The sequence below is a fragment of the Lonchura striata genome, chromosome 27, assembly GCF_050655825.1.
Source record: "Lonchura striata isolate lonStrDom1 chromosome 27, ASM5065582v1, whole genome shotgun sequence".
Taxonomy (NCBI): domain Eukaryota; kingdom Metazoa; phylum Chordata; class Aves; order Passeriformes; family Estrildidae; genus Lonchura; species Lonchura striata.
This window is the reverse complement of record NC_140729.1, coordinates 685,023-704,515: the sequence shown is the minus strand read 5'-3', so window position 1 is coordinate 704,515 and position 19,493 is coordinate 685,023. Positions and strand designations below refer to the sequence as shown.

The window sequence follows — 19,493 nt, the reverse complement described above, 5'->3', positions numbered from 1 at the left end:
AATCTGAGTCAAAAGCCATTCTGTGAAGCAGTTTTCTGTGCAGTAAACATAACAAATCCCTCCAGCTGAGCAGTGTCTTTCCTTTCCACGGCTCCATTAGTGCATTTAGACATCCATGTCTTTTACAGAAGTAAGTAGGTTTTGCCTTCTCAGCTCAGGGCAGAATTCAGGTCGTTGTTGCTTTCCACACACAGATGAGCACAATTCTGTGCACTCTGCTCCCTGCCATTAGAATAAAACCTTTACTGGCCTGGCCAGTGTTTTTGGACTGTCAGCTCTTCTAAACATGAAATAGTGGCACCCCTATAAAAAAGAAATCAGGATTGTTGGTGGAGGGGGTTGAAGTTCTCTCTGCTCTGGATCTAGTGCTGTTTCTCACCAGGTTTTTACTAAGCCCTTTCTGCCTTGTCCTGGGATCTTTCAGCTGTCACATCCAAGGTCTTTGTGTGGTTATTTCACTTAACTGTGATATTCTCTTAAAATGGGGAACGCACTGACGAATGACCAAGTTGGTCTTGACTTCATCTTTTCTTGTTTGAGTCTTGTTTGTTGATCTGCCAAAGCCACGGTTGTGGTCTCAGGGCTCTGATTTAGGCTCTTCACCTGGTCAGTGCTCAAAGAGACCAAAGTGTCCTTGAAGCTGAGCCAGCTCATCATACAGGAGGCACATTGTTCCTGGGCTGGCTGACTCCAGAGCAATGTACCCAAGTCCAGGTGAATCCCCCATTGCTCAGGGCATCTTTCCTTCAGCTGAAGGCATTTCCAGCAGAAAAGCTCCAGCTCAGCTGGAAGATCTGGCTTCATGCATTAATTGTCGGGTGGAATTGTAAAGGTCTGTGTCATGCACAGGACAGTGACAGAACAGATTCCCCTCTTACACACACAGGTGCCAAAAAAGAAAAGAGAAGCAGACAAATCTTTGTCTCTGTGGCCTCAGCTTCAGGGGTTCAGATGTCACTCAGCCCAAATGCTGGCAGAGCAGCAGCACCGGAGCTCTCAGGGGGTGCACGGTCCCAAACCGTGGCCCTGTGGCTACAGCCACGTTCTCCATAGTCCTTTCCCTGCTCTGGCATGGCATGGCAGTGCTCTTCCCAAGCTCCTGGGCAGTGGGAACAGTCAAAGAGCAAAGCAGAGGTGGCTTGAGCTCTGAAGCTAGTGCTGTGTGTGCCTGAACACCTCCCGAGGGGAGGGAAGGCCAGCAGGGCTCTGTGAGGACAGGAAGGAGGACAGGGTTCTGGCCCTTGTTCAGGCCCTTGAGGCAAGAAGAGGTGGGCACTGACCAGCAGACTGATGGTCCAGTGGTGGTGTTAGGGAAAATGGGAATGTTCTTGGCTTCTGGAGACCTCTACAGCTGAACCAGCTCATGGAGTGCAGGGCAAACCTGGCCCCTCCGAGCCAGGTCCAGGCAGGAATCAGATCTCCCAGGTGCTGGTGCTGATCCCCGTGGGGCTCAGAGTTCTTTAAAGGCAAAAGCCACTGCAGGAGCGAGTTGTCTGTTCAGTGGGGTGGGGTGGGACTTGCTTTTGTCTCTCGATTGCCAGTAGAAATGCTGACTCTCTCTCACCTTACGTGATGTTTGACATGCCTGTGCTAATTTCTTGCCCATGCTTCACACCCCACGACTTCAACTCCAGGCGAGCCGAGCTCTCCAAGGCTCCAGCCTGGCCCTCGGGAGCGTGTGGGAGCTGCAGTAAAAAGTGGCAGCCAGCCCCCAGAGCAGGGCCTGGGGCCTCAGCAGCCACCTCAGTCCCGTGAAACCACGGCTCCGGCAGCAGCCCCCACCAGAATCGAGGTCACCATCCCCATCCCCCTGGACATGTACCAAGGCTCCGGAGTCCCCGAAGGCAGCGGGGACCCGTGGGACCAGGGAGGCACAGAAGGCCTGGCCCGAGCAGGTGGCACAGGTGGCCACAAAGATGGACCATCTCCTCTGTGTGCCAGAGCCCCGATAAAAGAAGATTCCCAGAGGGATGAGGACCGGGATATCGATGAAACTTCTGGGCAGGGTTTGCCTTCCCTCGCGGATCAGCGTGTTTCTCCGGCACCTGAAAAGGGCTCGTGCCCAGCAGCTGCCCAGGAGACTCGTGAAGAATATGATGGAGAAAACAAGTCCAAAGCTGTCCTCAGAGACAGCCCAGGAGAGGCACTTCTGGTTGAAGCTGAGTCACATAAAGCAGGAGAGGACCAAGAGGAGAAGCGAGAGCTGCTGGGGGGAGAAGGAGGTCCAGGCAGCACCCTGTCAGAGCCTGCTGGAAGTGTCTCCCAAAAACAGGCTGAGCCCAGGGAGGGAGAAGATTCTGTGCTAGAAAGAGCCGAACTCCCTGCTGAGGGAGAGGACGGTGTGAAGAAGGTGGATGAAGGTGCTCCCGTGGGAGAGGCCGTGCCGGACGCAGGGGGCCGCCGGACGCCCCGGAGGAAGCCAGGCGGGCTGGCTGCAGACAAGGCCAGTCGTGTGCCCCTGCTCAAAGGTGTGTGCTCCAGCACTGCAGCTTGCTGCCACCTCGGCTCCTGCTGCTTGGAAATGGCCTGGACCTGTGCTGGGACTGATGCACAGCTGCTGCTCCCTCCCTGCCCTCCCAATTCAGTCCTGGACTGGATTGACAGAGCCTTGTGCTGCGGTTCTGCGTCCCTTGCATGGTGCTGGCGTGTCCCTAATCATGCTTTTCTCACCCGTTTTTGTTTTGATTTCCTTGGATCTGTTGGGTGGGCGCCTTAACTCCCACCTGGCCCCTTCCCCGAGAAGACGAGGACCTGGAGGTGGCTCTGGCACGTTGGCGTGGGCTCACCTGGCCTGTGCAGCTTGTTCCAGCAGGACACGTGCCTTCTGGCTTGCACGGCCAGGAACTCTTGGAGTCTGGTCCAGTAACTCCTGGAACTGCCTTTCCTAAAGAGGAGGGAGGAGGAAAAAGGCAAGGATGGCAGGTCTAACCTGGAAAAGCCCCCACGCTGATCCTGTTCCTTGTACTGTCCCCTTAAAGACCCGCTGGGGCTGCTGCTGGAGGCAGGGCTGCAGCCAGCAGGACCTTTCCCCACTGCCAGGCATGTCCATTGCTCTTCCCAAGCATCCTGCTGCCATGCCAGCTCTGGATGGGCGTCCCTGGGTGTGCCAGCACGGTGCTCTGGGGGCTCAGAGGAGCTGCCTGCCTGTCTGGGGGCACCTAAACAGCGTGTGGGGCTGGGCTGGGTTGGGAGGGCAGCCTTGGGAAAGCTCGGAGCTCACCACGAAGTGCTCGAGCATCCCTTAGGCCTTTCCTTTCTGCTTTCCACCTCCCCTGGGCTCAGGACGGTGCCAGGGGCCCGGCCCAGCGGCCGAAGGCAGGTGCTGCTGTGGGCTGGCTAAGGAGCCAGGGCAGCAGGACTCGGGCTGGTCTCACCGCTCGGACCTCAGCTCTGGCTCCCCGGGGCAGGTCCTGGGGGAAGCTCTGCCTTCTCCCCAGCTCCACCTCCAAGGGCTGGCTTGGCTGCTCCCACTGGCCTGGGAATGCTGCTGGGCTTGCGGCTCTGCTGCGCGGGGCTCAGGCAGGAATTGCTGATGGAGCTTTTCCCGCTGGAGCCAAAGCTCAGAAGATGTTTCTCGTTGTTCCCTGTGGGATCAGCAGCGGGAAGCTTCGCTCGTGTGCTGCAGGGCACTGGCATGGCTTGCACTGGAGCCTGCAACCACGGCGGGGTGGGGATGCACTGCCCAGAGCCAGCCAGCTTCTGATTCAGTGGGAGAACTTTAATTATTTAATGGTCTCTCCCTTCAAAGCTGGTTTGGCTCCAGCCTTGCTCCAGTGTGCAGCTCAGCTGGATCTGGGAGGGGTCAGTGCTGGATTTGCAGCATTGTCCATGTCAGGAAAGGGCTGATCCCCCAGGACAAGTTTCCCAACACTGGGGAGAATATCAGCAGCTTCTCCTCCCAATTAGCTGAAGATGGGGGGAAAAGGGCTTTGTTATAAGTGCCTTGGAGTACAAACTTTATCTCCGCCCCATTTCTAATCTCCTAATTAGACTGACCCAGGTGGAAGGGGCACCGTGGTGCTGGGAGGCAGGGAGCAGCCTGTCAGGAGAGATGGGAATTAACAACAGCCAGGGATAAAAGTGCTCTGCAGGGCCGACTGAAGAGCCCCTTAAACGAGATCACAGTGCTGCTGGGCTGGGGCTTCCTTCAGTTTGGGTGTTAGAACAAGTGGGTGTTTCAGAGACACGTGTGTAGGGCTGAAGGAAACTGTCCTGGGCTGGATGGATCCTGCAGGAGCTGGGTGGAAATCTGGGCAAAACGCTCTCTCCCAAACCTCCCTGGTGTGTCTGGTCCCCAGTGCTGACTAACACAGCATCATCTGCTAACACAGAAGGAATGTGTTTGTGGAGTGGTGGAAGGATTTCTGCAAGAGGTGGTGACTTTGTCACATTTCTAAGAACAGTACTAAGGCAGAGCAGGGACAGGGAACACCCCCAGCACTGTGTTCTCACCTCGGGAGTTTTTGACCAGGACAAGAGGTGTAACTGTTTGTTTCCGTCTGTCAGGTCGTGTTGACAAGGAAGGGACTGAAGCTGATGAAAAGAAACCCAAGGTAAGTTAAAAACCAGAACCAGGGGTGACACCTGTCCGTGTTCCTGGCTCCTCTGCTGCCATGCTGTTGTTCCTCTTAGGAAACCTTCCCATTATGTTCCATTTTTCCATTTGTTTTCAAGAGTGTTTTTATGTTTTCTTCCCTCCCCTGGGTTTGGATGGTGCAATCCATGGGCTCTTTAAGGGTGAGGAAATGGTCCAAATCTAAGTCAAGCACGTGGCTCACGGGGTTGGGTGGGAGGTTGGAGAAATCATTTTATCAGCCCAGGACTGAAAAGCAGCAGCTGACCTTGGAGCAGACTCAAAACTGCACCGGGGACAAGCATAACTATGAAAAGAGCGAAACATGTAATTAAAACATTAAATTAAATAACCTAGGCCTTGCAGGTCATAGAATATCCTGAGTTGGAAGGGATCCACAAGAATCATCAAATCCAGCTCCTGGCTTGCACAGGACAACCCCCAGAAAGGATGCTGTGTTGTGCTCTGGGTGAGGAATAGAGTTTAATAATGGGTAAATCCCAGAAGTTAAACAATATCTGTCACACTGGTAATTTGGAGGAGGTTTAGCTCAGCTGGCCATTATCCTGGTTAGTGCCTGAGAGGGATAATGGACAAGCTGAAGGGAAATGCAGTGGGTGAAGAGTAAGAGATGAGGAATTGAATTATTTTCTAACACCAAAGTTGGTTATTTCTCTATATACAGCCCTAGCTGTCTACCCCACACCCAGCTCTGTATTGCACCTTCTAATCCTATTTAATGTCGGTGACCCCATTTTATTTCCCTCCCACGCTGATTTTCTTTTGTTTTTGTTCCCATTTTATTTCATTTCCACGTCCAAGAAATCCTCACCTTTCCCTGCCTCCCCCCCGGCTCCGTGCCCCGTCCAGCCCTGCCTCTGCCCGCAGTGCAGCCGTGCAGGGAGCACAGCCCACGCTAGGGACGGGCTGGGAGAGGCAGGCTGTGGGTGCTGCGGGTGCTCCCAGCTGCTGCGGGCACTGAGGGTGCTGCAGGCTCTGCGGGCACTGACAGCACTGCAGGCACTGCGGGCATTGCAGGCACTGCGGGCATTGCAGGCACTGCAGGCACTGCAGGCATTGTGGGCGCTCCCAGCTGCTGTGGGCACTGTGGGCACTGCGGGCACTGCAGGCACTGCAGGCACTGCAGGCACTGCGGGTGCTGTGGGCACTGCGGGCGCTCCCGGCTGCTGCAGGTGCTCCCCAGCCGCCCTGCCAGGGCCGGAGCCGTGCCTGGGCCTGGGAGCCAGCACCCAGGCTGTCTGTGCTGCTGCAGCTGTGACCGTGCCCCTGGCCGGGCCCTTCCAGCCCTTCCTTGCTCTTGGTTTGGCCGTGCCAGGGCTGCGGGTGCTGCGCGGGGAGGAGGGCGTGCAGCACCTCCATGGCCGGTCCTGAGGGGGAGCAGAGCCTCGGAGCTCCGTCCCTTTGTGGCGTTCAGGCACACAAACACACCCACGGTGAGGGAAAGCACAGGGAGTGCAGGTCACACACAATCCTGGCATGGTTTGGGCCAGAAATGACCTTAAAGCCCACCCAGTGCCACCCCAGCCGTGGCAGGGACACTTCCCCTGTCCCAGCTGCTCAAACCCTGTCCAGCCTTGGGCACGGCCTGGGCTCCAGGGGCAGCCCCAGCTGCTCTGGGCACCCTGTGCCAGTCTCAGATGCTGGGATTGATTTATCTTCTGTAGAAATTTTGGCAGAACAAGGGAAACCAAAGGATGAAATGCGGGGAGCAGAGGTGTGGCTAAGGCAGGCGTGAGGGCGCGGTCGCTGAAGCCACCTGGGGAAGGTCCCAGCCTTTCCTGTGCCCCGCCTGTGCACTTGGGACACAAGGTGTGAGCAGGGGTGGGGAATGGAGGCGTGGGAGGCTCTCAGGTGCCCGCTCGGAGGGCTGGCAGCCTGTCCCTGACGTCCCCGCTGTGTCCCCAGGGCCCGGAGGCGAGGGCTGGCTCCAAGACGGGCGCGGCGCGCGCGGGGCAGGCGCAGAGGAACTCCACCAACGCCACCCGCATCCCGGCCAAGACCCCCACAGCCCCCAAGACCCCTCCCAGCTCCGGTAGGTGACGGTGGCAGCCGCGTGCTGGTGGCTGGGTGGTGCTGCTGGGCAGTGCCAGGGGTTCGAGACCGAACCCAGCCCTCCTGGGGCTCCTTCCCGCTGGGTCGAGCTGCTCGTGCCCTGTGTTCATACAGTCTCCACTGAGTAGGAGAGGCCAGTTGCTTCATCCTGTGGGATTTCCTCAAATCTGGAAGATTTAGGCAGCTCCATTTTTTTAATCCATCTACTCGTTTTCTCTCTGGTGATATTTCACAAAGGCCAGGGGCAAGAGGATCAATTCTTCGATTACAGGAATGGAGATTAGCCCACTATGCTCAGAAGAAAACCCCAGAAAGCATCAGGCATTGTGAATTTCCATTAAAATGGTGCATTTCACGGGATATATACATATATTTCATACTTAACCAGAGCTGCATTAAACCTTAAATCAATTAATTTTCCAGCTTTATTATGTTTAAGCATCTTTCTCATTCACTAAACAGGCAGAAAGGAGCAGAAAAAGCCACCTCCTGCAGCAGCAAAGACTGAGAAAGGTGATGTTTAAGGGTCTTCTTTTCTTCTTTCGTTTCCTTTTCAAACTGGGGACAGTGCTAAGCTGCTCAGCAATCAGCCTTAGTTAATTACAGAAAATGGTTCTGTCAAAGTGCTTCCAAATTTCTGATAGAAAAGTGGTTCTGAGTGTCTTTTGTCCGTAATTCGTCGTGCCACGCTCGGGTGGGGAGCCTTACTGACGATCCAGGCAGTGGAGACCACCTTCCTGCCGGGATGTCGGGAAGCTGCCTTTGGATCCCAGTTTTTCCTTCCCAAAGGCGTGGCAGGAGGTGCGGGCGCGGGGCTGGGGCGGGCTCTGGGGCGAGCCGAGCGGCGCGGGGCGCTGAGCGGGCTCTGCTGTGTGCGCAGGTGAGCAGCCCAGGTCTGGAGACAGGAGCGGCTACAGCAGTCCCGGCTCCCCCGGGACCCCGGGCAGCCGTTCCCGCACCCCCTCTCTGCCCACCCCACCAGCCAGGGAGCCCAAGAAGGTGGCAGTGGTTCGCACCCCCCCGAAATCTCCCGCCTCGGCCAAGACCCGCGTGCAGCCCTCGGCCGCGCCCATGCCCGACCTGAAGAACGTCAAGTCCAAAATCGGCTCCACCGACAACCTGAAGCACCAGCCCGGAGGTGGCAAGGTAAGCACGGGCTCTGTCCTGCCTGTGGGCACAGGGGCGCTGGGCACTGCCTTGGGCTGGCAGGACCTGCCTGGAGCAGCAGCCGGGCAGCGGGCAGGGCTGCACCTGACTCTGGCTCACCCGCAGGGTTTGGGCTCGGATGCCAGGCCTGGATTCCTTGCTGGCCTGGTGCAGCTCAGCTGTCCCAGGGTGCAGGAACTCGTGGCTGCAGTGATGCTCTGTGCTGGTGTCTGCGTGGGGAGCTGCGTGGGGAGCTGAGCTGCAGCCCGCAGGAGAGGCAGGCTCAGGCTGTGCTCCTGAGTCCCGCCCTGTGCCCGGGGCAGGAGGGCACAGCAGGGTCTGTCTCCTCCTCCTGAGGGTCTCGGCTCCCACCCCACGTGTTGCCACACATTGGGGTGTGGATCCAGCTCTGGTGGCGAGGTTTTGGGTCGTATTGTGCCACCAGGTGCTGTCTGGCCACACAGTGCAGGGGGGCACGGCCACAACTGGTGGCACTTCTGTCCTTTCAAACGCTTTGCACTCCCAGAAAAGCTGTTTCATGAGCAAAGTGACTCTGGGCTCCATGTGCTTGGGAATGAGGCTCTTGGGTTAAATTCTGCAAGCCTGGCAGGGGACACTGCCTGTGCTAGGGTGGCACTGCCTGTGCTGGGGTGGCATTGCCTGTCCTGGGGTGACACTGGTGGCACTGCCTGTCTTAGGGTGGCACTGCCTGTGCTGGGGTGGCACTGCCTGTCCCGGGATGGCACTGTCTGTCCTGGGGTGGCACTGCCTGTCCCGGGGTGACACTGCCTGTGCTGGGGTGGCACTGCCTGTGCTGGGTGGCACTGCCTGTCCCGGGATGGCACTGTCTGTCCTGGGGTGGCACTGCCTGTCCCGGGGTGGCACTGCCTGTGCTAGGGTGGCACTGCCTGTGCTGGGGTGGCACTGCCTGTCCTAGGGTGGCACTGCCTGTCCTAGGGTGGCACTGGTGGCACTGCCTGGCTTCAGCCCTTGCAGAGCCCTAAGAAACGTTCCCTGAGTGCTGTGCATGATGTTTTCTGTGATCAGGTACCTCGGTGGCTCTGAATGTTCCCCTTGGCATGGGGGGAGGCTTTGAGCTGGCTCCCCTGCATCCTGTGGAATGGCAGCCTGCTTCTCCATGGCCTTCCCAGGCGTTTTCCACCGTGGCTGGTGATTTTCTGGCTTTGTGCCACCATCCAGGGGGGCTCTGGAGCCTGGGCAGGGCTCTTGGTCATGAGACAGCAGCACATGAGCACAGAGTCCTTTTTGGGGGGGCTCAGCCCTCCTGCCCACTTAGCACAAGACATGGATTTTTCTTCCCACCCCCACAAACCCTGTTCTCCAGGGATTTTGGAAGGAACCCTTGTTTACTGGAAAATAGTTAAATTATTTGTTTGTTCTTTTTTAATCCAGCTTTTCCAAGTTGTTTTTTTTCCCCTCTCTGTTTGTTGTTGTTGCTGAAAGAGTAAGAACAGCTGAATCTGGGACAATTCCTTGCTCTTTGCAGGGGAGGATGGCTGGATGCTCTGCTGGGGCTCTGTAGACACCAGGCTGCTCCCAGCAGGATGGTTGCAGCTGGAGCAGAAGGGGCTGATCCCAGATGTTTGATTTCAGGCTGCTCAGAAATGGGTTTGGAGCAGATTCCGGACCCCAGCATGGGCAAGCAGAGGGGCACAGGGCAGGGGCAGCCAGGCCACGTCCCTGTGAGCTCCTGGTGGCCTCAGCTCTCCTCTTGTGGCTGCACCACGAGTGCTGCTCTGGCAAAGCTGGGTCCTGACATGTGGGATTAGCTGGGAAAGCTGCTGGAGGCACAGGCCAGCCCTGGAGCATCCAGGGCGCTGCAGGGAGCTCCTGCAGGGAGCAGCAGGCTGGGCTGGAGCCCTGCTCAGCCCCGGGATGGTGTCTGTGCCAGGAGGGGACCCTGCTGGGGCTCTCGTGGTCCCTGTCACAGGCTGTGCCTCACGGCTCACACCTCTGCCTTGGCACCTGCATTTACACCCGAGGGGGCTGCAAAGCCACTCCAGGCTGGGTGGGCAAGGAGCAGGGATCCTCTTCAGCCCGGGGCTGCCTGGAAGAGCTGCTGGGGTGCCTGAGGGGGCTCCAGGGCAGCCGGGGGGAAGCGACCCCTGAGTGGAGCCAGCTGCGTGGGCACAGGACCGGGAGGGCCGGGGCTGCGGGCTGTGCCTGGCAGTGCTTCCACGGGGCCCCGGCCCTTCCCAGCCCCGCTGCCACCCACCAGGGGCTCCTTTGCCACACCACTGGGGTGGGATGGGGCCCGGGGCTGCATCCGGGGGTGGGGAGCATCCCTGGCAGCCTTGGCTTTCTGCTGGCAGCTGTGCAGGGAGCGTGAGCCCCGCGCAGAGCAGAGCTGGGTGTCCTCTCCCAGAGCTGGACACGCAGCTCCTGCTCCTGTTTGCCCGGCCCAGAGGGGACTGTGGTCCTGGCTCCACGGAGCTGGGCAGGCATTTTTCCCTCAGCCCCACCTCTCCTCATTCCCCTGGCTCTGCAGGAGCTGTCGCTGAGCCCTGGTGGTGCCTCAGCCCTGCCTCCCAGCGGGGTTGCTGCCCAGCCAGGTCCCCGTTTTGTTCAGTGGAAGGATCCAGGCTGAGCTGGCTTTTCGGCTGGTGTTTGTGGCCAGAGCTGCATCACTGCCCAGGCCTGCCCAGGCTAGAGCTATGACCTGCCCACCTCCATCTTCCCTTTCCAGCCCAGCAGGAGGCAAATCTGTGCAGCAAGCCAGAGATTTTCCTGTTTGCTTCTGGCACTGGAAGGCAGGTTCCTGGTTTTAGGGATATAACACATGGTCGAGCTGCAGATGGTCATGTTGTTTCTCACGCTCTTTTCTGGCTACCAAAGGTGCAGATAATTAATAAGAAGCTGGACTTTAGCAGCGTTCAATCCAAGTGTGGCTCAAAGGATAATATCAAACACATCCCGGGCGGAGGCAGTGTGAGTACCTTCACACTTTCAATGCTCTATGGTTCTTATAATAAGTGGCATGTTGTGTACACTAAACTGCCAATGCTATCTGCAGCGACCCTGCCATCAGATAGCTATTGGTGACGTGCAATGACTCTTTTCTGGCTACCAAAGGTGCAGATAATTAATAAGAAGCTGGACTTTAGCAGCGTTCAATCCAGGTGTGGCTCAAAGGATAATATCAAACACATCCCGGGCGGAGGCAGTGTGAGTACCTTCACACTTTGAATGCACTGTGATAATCCTGATTTCAGTGGCATGTTGTTACACTAATCACCAATGCTATCTGCAGCCACGCTGCTGTCACATAGCCATTGGGGACGTGCTGTCATTTAACCCCGTTAACCCAAAAATGAACCCTAACGAGTCCTGGACATGCCTGACATGGACAGAACTAACTGCCCCGTGTCCAAACCACGTCTGTAACAAACCATCCCAGTAACTCCAGGGCTCTGCACTGCCTGGAAAAAGCCTCCTGGTCTGCGGGAGGGGCCTCAGGCACACGGTGATGCAGGAGATGGGTCCATTTCTGAGCAGACCCAGTCCTCCTTGCTCAGTGTGCTGCTAAATTGGACACGATCCTGCCCCACACGTGCCCGTTCCCATCAGGCAAGTATGATCCATGCAAATATTCAGATTCTCCTTGCTAACGAAAGTGTCCGGCAGCGCCCACGGAGGCTGAGCCTGAGGGTTGTTGAGTTAATTGATTCGAACACTGGCATTTCCAGCTGTTCCCACACAAACACCAGGCTCAGCTTTCAGTTACTGTGCCAGAAACCTGGAGACACTCCACAGAGGTTGGTGGATTTACAGCTGGAGGCAGTTTGGCTCCAGGAAGGATGCTGGGCCGAGGCAGGCACATCCCTGAGACCCCAGACTGTGTCCTGGGGTCTGCGGGGCCTGCTCTGAGATGTTCCCCGTGGATTTTCCTTGATGTCCCTGAGAAACGGAGCCTTGCAGAAGCTTGGCAGCTGACAGAGCTTTGCAGCCTCTGGATAAATTCGGCGTCGCTCTGCAGTTACTGCACGGGCCAGAGGAGCTGCTCTGCAGAGTCAGAGCCCTGTGAAGCAGTTCCATGGCTGTTCCTCTTCCTCACCCTGGGCTCCTGCCCTGCCTGGGCTGCCCAGGGTGTGGTGCACCAGGGGCTGTTGCTGGCTGCCCACCTCGGTGCTGTGGCTGGTGATGGGCTCGTCCCTTCCTCACAGAGCTCGCCCCGTGGGCCTTGGCAGCTGCACTGGGCTAAGAATTACCCGAGTTTTCACCTGGGGGTGGTGATCCCTCCCCAGGCCCTGCCAGAACTGAAGACCCCGTGAGCTCTGCCTGGCTCTGGCAGCTCTGGGAGCAAAGCCTGCCAGGGGCAGAGTGTCAGGAGGGTGAGCTGGGCCTGGGGCTCCCTTGGGACAGGGGCAACAAGAGACCCCCGGGCACTTTCCCCTGTGGCAGCAGCACCCCCTGCCCAGCCATCCCTGCTTCCAGAGGGAGCTGCCACTCCCTGGGGCTGGGGCCTGGATTCTGAGGGCTGTGGATGCTCTGCCCAGGGGGTGCCTTAGGCAGGAGCTGGCCTTGGCATTGCTGATGCTGAGGGGTGGGATCCCCAGGTCTCTGGCACTGCTTTCCCAGGAAAACAACTCTGTTTCCCCTTTTCCTTTCTTGCTCAAGTGGGGAGGATCCTTCTCTACTCCCCGGCAGGATGGGAAGGGATGACAGAGCCCTGTCTGTCAAAAAAGGGGCTGGGAATGAGAGCAGAAAGTTCCAATTGCTGACTGCGTGTTCTGGAAACGGGAGGACGTTCAGTCCCAGGTCTCAGTGGTACCTGAATTGCTGAGAGACCCTTCAGGGTCACAGCTGGGCTTGGAGAGGCACCAGCTGCCCTTTCTGGGTCTGCTTCCTGCTTTCCAACCAAACCCAGCTCCTCTCCTGCCCGAGTGCATTGAACGTGTGACCTTTCCCTGCGCTGTCTCCACGTCTGTGTCCACGGTGTCTCCCAGACCCCGAGGGGTTGCTTTTCTCCCTCTGTCTCCTGTCAAATGTGCCTCCTGGTCTGTGTGAGCAGCAGAGACAAGGCAGGTCAGCAGGGCTCTGTGCCTGGAGTTTTCCTCCTTTTCCTGGCTCCTGGCTGGGGTGAGGGTTGTTTCTCAGGGCTGTGACGGTCACTGAGGGTGTTGGGGCCAACGTGGGGAGCGAAGGATGCACCTTCCCCTGGGGCTTTTGGGTGAGCCCAGGTGCTCGACGGGGCAGAGGCTGCAGTGGAGCCTTGGTGCTGCTCGGGGGCTGCTGCAAGGAGGCAGCTCCTCTGCACGGCTCCCTTTGGTGTGGCACATCTCCTGGGGCTGTGAGAGCATCCCCCCTGCTCTGCTGTCCCCAGGGCAGCCTCGAGGCGTGGGCGATGCCAGAGGCATTTTGGCTGCCCCAGGGTGACCTGTGGGGCTCTGGAGACGTTTTCTCCCCCTTGTCTGCTGCTCGTGTGTGTGCCTGCTCCCAGGTCCTCCCTGGTGTGTGGCAGCACTGCAGCCCCCGGTGTCCCCGTGTGTGTCCCTGTCCCCGTGTCTGTGCCACGAGGCTCTGGGGACGGGGGGATCCGTGGAGTTCCTGGAGCCCACCTTGAGAGACATCATGGGCAAAGCACATCAAAACAGAGCTTAAAATCACAAAATGCTGTTGCGGTTCAATACTTTATAATTGCCATTTTAATTTCTATGATGTCAACTCCAGATATTTAGACTTTGCTTTGGTTTTTTTTTTTATTTAACCCTTATTTCTGTTACAGCATTTTTCAGAAATGCATATTTTGGTCACTCTTTTGAAATTTCTGTGCACATTGATCATTTCTGTTCTTTCAGTTTTTGTGGACATAAGCTTTATGTTTTACACCAGAAAAGGTATTTATTTTTTACGTTTTCTCTCTGGTATATTTCCTCCTTTTGGATGATGTGTATGCAAATCTTAATTAATCACCACTCCACTTTCTCTCTCACTCGAGCACTTTAAAATTGCCTCTGCTCCCCGCTCTGTGGAGAGGTGATCTCGTGCATGCTGACATGTTAAGAGGCTCCTGCACACGGGCATTAATGATCTCCCATTTCTGATGGCAGTTTCTTTGGTGTCATTAATCCTCCTGGGGCTGGAGCTGTCCTTTCCCTCCAGCCCGGCTCAGGTGCTGCTGTGTGTTGTGCTCCCCCTCCCCAGCTGCCCGTGCTGGCCCCAGCTCATCCCCTTCTCTCTCCTCTGGGCAGGTGCAAATCGTTTACAAGCCAGTCGACCTGAGCCACGTCACATCCAAATGTGGTTCCCTGGGCAACATCCACCACAAGCCAGGTACCCTTCGGCCTCGGGGGGGTGTGGAGAGCGGCAGGGGGTGCGGGGGCACCCCAGTGAGCCCCGCGGTGCTGGGTGCTGTTCCCAGCTCCTGACCCCCCTCTCACTCGTCTCTTCCAGGTGGTGGCCAGGTGGAGGTGAAATCTGAGAAACTGGACTTCAAAGATAAGGTGCAGTCGAAAATCGGGTCCCTAGATAACATCAGCCACGTCCCTGGAGGAGGCAATAAAAAGGTAAAGGCGCCCTGGGGACGGCTGTGCTGCTGGAGGTGTGAGGGGACAGAGGGAGACAGAGCTGTGGCCCTGCTGCCAGGATGTCCCCGGGTCCCTCCTCTGCGCCAGCTGAGTGAGCAGGAGCCAGTGACAGCCTCTGCTGTGGTTTCCTGCTCCTGCTGCTGCCTCTCAAGTGTTCTGTGTCTCAGACCCTTCCCAGAGCCAGTGTCACCGCCCTGCTGGGCCTCAGCACTGGCAGCTGGGCAGCTGCAGAGCTTTAAAGGCTCAGCTTTAGTTAGAACCGGTGACTTGGCAGCAAACTGGCCCTCCTGAAGGTGATGTCTCCTTCCTGACTGAGGCCTCTGTGGAGGGAGGGGAGCGTTTGGGGGGTCTAAATTGAAAGACAAAAGGGTCAGGGAAGTGAGCTGGGGCTGAGCTGTTCCCACCGAGGCTTTGATGGTGACTTCAGTGAGTCTTGGCCAAATAAAACAGCCCCACAGCTGGGCTTCAAGGCCGCCACGTCCCCAGCAGGCAGGGGGGTGAGAACAGCAGGTAAGCACAGAGCTGAGACTCCAGCCTGGCGACTCGCAGGGTTCAGCTCCCCCAGGGAAAAGCGGGTTTTATCTTGCTTGCTTTTGCAGCACTTTGTCTCAATGGGAGGGGAAGGTTCTGTTTCAGCTCCTGTATTTTGGCACTTTGTTCTTGGCCACGTGTTCTCTGTGCAGCTCCAGCTCTCACCTCCAGCTGGCCTCTGACTGCGGGACCACTTGACTTCCTTACCCTTCTCTCTGCCGTGCATCAGCCTCCCCTGTGCTTCATTGAGCCTTTTGCCATCGGTTTTGTGATTCCAGTGATGGCTCTGTCACGTCCTGGCACATTCACTGGCCATAGTTTGAAGAACTTGTCCTCTGCAGGGGAGTTTCTTTGCAAGGCTTTGACCTCACCACCTCAGCCTTCCTGCCTAAGCCCAGGCTGGAGGAGGCCGTGGGTGTAGCTGAGCCCAGGTGCAGCTCTGCTGCCCCTTTCCCGTGTCCCCAAGCTCCCTCCTTGCTCTGTGACACTCAGATCCACACTGGGACTCCCAGCCCACAGCTCTTTAGGCTCTGCCGTGGGGAGCTGGGTGCTCCGTGCTCTGCCCAAGTCCCTGTGCTCTCCCGTGCTGTTCTGGAGAGTTTTCCTCCCTGGCTCCAAAGGCAACCACTCTTCTTTCTATGAGTCAGTGAATGGCCCTGTTTTTCAGATCTTTTTCTGCCCAGTTTTCTATTTCTTTTCTATATTTTTTGTCTTTTTCCTTCTGGCTGACATTTCTTGGATTGTGATTTTTATTGCTGATGCATTTTTTGCCCCCCACTGCCCTGGGTGGGTTTCTTCACCCGTAGAGAGAGAAAGGCAAGGAAGACAAGACCTGGACCCCGAGCCCAGACCCCGCTGGGCTCCAGGCCCTGGTGCTGGAGCCACTCACCCCCACGGAGAGCCAGCCCCCGGCCTTGCACTCGGCTGGGGAGGGCACCTGTAAGTAGCAAAGCAGATCCAGTTCACCGGGAGAGGGGTTTGGCTCCGGGGAGCAGCTCCGGGGGCTGAGGGGCAGCTTCACGTGCCATGTGCCCCCATAATCGCTGCCAGGGGAGTGGGAGCAGCCCAGGCTGTGCCCTCTGCGCTCTGGGACCCAGGACCTCGCCTGGGGAGGATTTGGCAGCATCCAGATGCTCAGGTGCTGCTGTCCCCTCTGGAGCCTGGGACGTGCCCAGGCCTGGGGCACTGGGGACGCTGGTCCGCTGCTCTGAGCTCTGCTCCCAGCTCTGGCAGGGCCCCTGTCCCCGCCGTGCCCCTGACCCTCCTCTCCCTCACAGATTGAGACTCACAAGCTGACCTTCCGCGAGAACGCCAAAGCCAAGACCGACCACGGCGCCGAAATCGTCTACAAGTCCCCCACCATCAGCGGAGATGCCTCCCCGCGCCGCCTTAGCAACGTCTCCTCCACCGGCAGCATCAACCTGGTGGACTCCCCCCAGCTGGCCACGCTAGCCGACGAGGTGTCCGCCTCGCTGGCCAAGCAGGGCTTGTGATCGCGGCACGGCGGCCACCAGGAGAGAAGACAAGGAAAGGAAACGAAAAAGAAAAGAAACAAAAATAATAATCTGGCCTTCTTCCTCTGTTCCTTTTACAGCTGCTTCCCCGTCCCTAACTGGTTAATGATTTAACCTGCTTTTACTGTTCATTCAGCTCTAGCTCCAGGACTTCAAAATCAGTGACACTATGAGGTACAAAACCTCCTCTCCCCCCTCCTCGGAGCGCACAGCCCGTCCCGGCCCCGCGTCCCTCGCTGTCCCTGCCCGGGCCGCCGGCAAGGCGGGGAGGGGCGAGGGGCGGCCGCAGCACGACGCCGACCCGAGCCCCCGCACGGGGCAGCCGGTGGCCCTCCCGGGAAGGGGCTGTGACCTCGCCCAGCTCGTGTCCTGCCGCGTCCTGGGTGCGCAGCCAGGGCTGCGGGGAGGCGCCCTCCCTCCCCGCGTTAAATTTGCCTGCTAATTTGGAAGAAACCTTTTGTTTTTATTTCCGAAAGCCGAGATGTGTATGAAGATAACGGCCAGGTACCCCCTAACCCGCTCTCAGCTCCGGCAGCTGGAGTTCCGGCGACGCCGGGTGCCCGCTCCGAGGGGCCCGGGCGGCCGTTCCCCTCCCGTGGCTGTGCTGGAACCGCTGAGTGGATGAGTAGAGGCTTTTCCCCATTCCTTTGGCAGCCCCTCGTGTCGTAGAGTAGATTTGTCTGTATATGCTTGGACCGTGCCAGGGTGATTGTTTTCATAAACGAGCATGTGTTTGAAAAATAAATGCTGTAAGTAGTTTTGAGCTGCCCCGCGCCGGCTCCGCGGCCCAGCCCCGGTGCGGTGCCGCAGCAGGAGCCTGCAGGAGGGGCACTCACAGCTCCAGGGCTGGGATGGCTCCTGGATTTGGGTGCAGCTTGTGACATTTTTGGGTTGTTCTTTTTCTTTCCCTGCAAGGTCAGCTCAGCGATGGCGGAGGTGGCAGCTCCATGGCTCTGCTGTGCCGGTGGCAGCGGTGAGACCCCGGCAGGACGCGGGGGAGGCGGCAGCAGCTCCCCCAGCCCGGGGCCAGCGGCTGCTCCCTGGCACTGAAGCCCCTTTCCGGGCGCTCCCCGGTGTGAGTTGGCAGCATCTCACCCCCCACACAGCACTGACCACCCCAGCACCACTCGGGGACAGGAGCCAGTCCAGCTTTTGCTTTGGCTGCTTCTGTTCTTGCGGTTCCCTGGGGAGCATGAGGGGGTCCCGGGGCTGTCCCCGCCTGCCCCTTCCCTCTACAACCAAAGAGGCCGAGATGCCACCAGTGCAGCTGCGTGTCCTCCTGCCCTGTCTCCCCCAGGGCCCCAGCCGAGCTCTGCGGGTTCAGCTGGAGGTGGGAGGGCAGAGGGGCCCCGGTGGGGCTGCAGGGAAAGCCGTGCTTTCCCAGCAAGGTCTGGAATCCTGGTCCAACAGGGCTGGCAGGGGGTCAGGCCCCTGGTTGTCCTTGGGGTGGTGGCTGGGTGCCACCAAGGCTGTCAGAGCAGCTGTTCCCGGGCAGAGCAGCAGTTTTTCCCTGGGCAGGACCTGCTCCCATCCCGTGGGAGCTGTGAACCCGCTGTCACTGCTGTCCCTCCGTGGGGCTGGGCTGCAGCAGGCCTGGCTATGGATGGAGATGGTCTGGGGGGGCCCAACCCTTCTCTCTGCAGCCCCAGGAGCTGCTTTATGGCTGGGGAGAGGCTGGTCCAGCACCACCATCATGTCCAGCTTGTCACTCGCTCCGTTCACTTGACTCCATGATTGTAAGGCTCTGTGCTCCGTCCCCGACTCTGTAGCGCTGTAGGAGCCGCCGCGCTTTTTGTCCTTTGTAGAACGAGCAAGTTGGGAGAACCCTCAAAGCATCACCTCCGTACCCCTCCGGGCTGCAGGACGGGGCAGCTGAGCTCGCCCGTCCTGTGCCACCCCTGTCCCCTCCGTGCAGCCCCTGAGGGACAGCGGCACCCGGGCTGGGATGCCCTTGGTGCGCTCGGAGCTCCGGTGAGCAGCCCCTTCCTACTCCGAGTGTCCTCAGCCCTGGTCCCCCCGGGGGCTGTGGGGAGCCAGGACAGCCCTTTACATCCCCCATGTCACCGCTGTCCCCTCCAGCAGCCCGAGCCACGTCCCCTGCCCCGACCCCGCGTTCAGACCCAGGCCTGAGGCTCCGGTGAGCAGCCGGACAGCCTGAGCCCCGGCTCTTCCTTTACTCCACACACATCTTGGGTCTGAAAAGGGTTAAAACCGGCACTGATTAACAAAAAAAAAAAAAAAAAAAAAGAAAAAAAAATCGTATTTCTGCACTCCAAAAGATTCTGCGTGTTAGCAAAGGTCGGTGCCAGCCTGTGTGGCGTTGGCAGCCCCGCGCCGCGCCGGGGAGGGAAGGTTTGATCTCAGTGTATCATTCTAGCTTAGCTTCTGTCTGTGGGTGTCCATAGTGTATCGTGTGTTTAACAACTGGTTTACACTGTTGCCGTAAAAGTGAATTTGGAAATAAAGTCATTACTACGATAATGGTAATTGGCACCTCTTTTGCATGGGGGGACGTGGGGTGGGGGGCCCATCCACAGGATCATTGACTGGGGCAGCACACAGGGACAGGGACTGGTCTGCAGTTTTCCTGTTACTTTTTAAGCCCCCACACTTCTGCCTGGGGCACACAGGGGTGCACACAGCAGTCCCCAGATGAGAACCAGCAGCACCCAGTTAACCCCGGAAATGTAAAATAAAATAACTCCCAGCCCGGAGGTTCCTCCTCTTGCTGACATTAACTGCTGGAAAATAACATCACACAGGAAAAGAGAGGCCACGGGAACGCGGGAGGGAAGCAGCTGATCCGAGTGCACTGAGGGCCCCTTCCCTGTCCCAGCCCAGCGTTTCACACTCATCAAATGGAATATTACGTTTTAATTTTTTTTTTAATATTTTCTTCTTTTTTTTTTTTTTTATAAGCACATTTGTGCTTTGCCAACAGAATCAAGACATTAACAAAGATCAGCTTCTCGGAAGAAAAGCATTTCTATATAACAAGGACATTACACAGCTCAAAGCAGGAAAAGAAAATATTTACAAAATACAAGGTGGGTTTTTTTTTTTGTGTAGTTTTTATAATGCTAAAAGGGTTATTCAGAATTTTCAACC

At 57.7% G+C, this 19,493-nt stretch overlaps 1 protein-coding gene across 20 annotated transcripts in view; it reads left to right on the top strand.

Moving 5' to 3' along the window:
- MAPT (microtubule associated protein tau) overlaps window positions 1–18,866 on the top strand; it is a 40,555-nt gene extending 21,689 nt beyond the window's left edge. For 7 of the 20 annotated variants that reach the window (XM_085561644.1, XM_085561639.1, XM_085561634.1 and 4 more), the window contains 10 exons: window positions 1,635–2,468; window positions 4,507–4,553; window positions 6,500–6,626; window positions 7,109–7,159; window positions 7,527–7,792; window positions 10,649–10,741; window positions 10,886–10,978; window positions 14,005–14,086; window positions 14,207–14,319; window positions 16,149–18,866. In XM_085561644.1, the coding sequence (XP_085417770.1) occupies window positions 1,635–2,468; window positions 4,507–4,553; window positions 6,500–6,626; window positions 7,109–7,159; window positions 7,527–7,792; window positions 10,649–10,741; window positions 10,886–10,978; window positions 14,005–14,086; window positions 14,207–14,319; window positions 16,149–16,364 (1,922 nt within the window). In that variant the 3' untranslated portion in view covers window positions 16,365–18,866. Of the gene's footprint in view, window positions 1–1,634; window positions 2,469–4,506; window positions 4,554–6,499; window positions 6,627–7,108; window positions 7,160–7,526; window positions 7,793–10,648; window positions 10,742–10,885; window positions 10,979–14,004; window positions 14,087–14,206; window positions 14,320–15,677; window positions 15,811–16,148 lie in introns of all 20 variants that reach the window. The other 13 variants (XM_077788362.2, XM_077788361.2, XM_085561638.1 and 10 more) reach the window with 12 other exon arrangements.
- The last annotated feature ends 627 nt before the right edge of the window (window positions 18,867–19,493 follow it).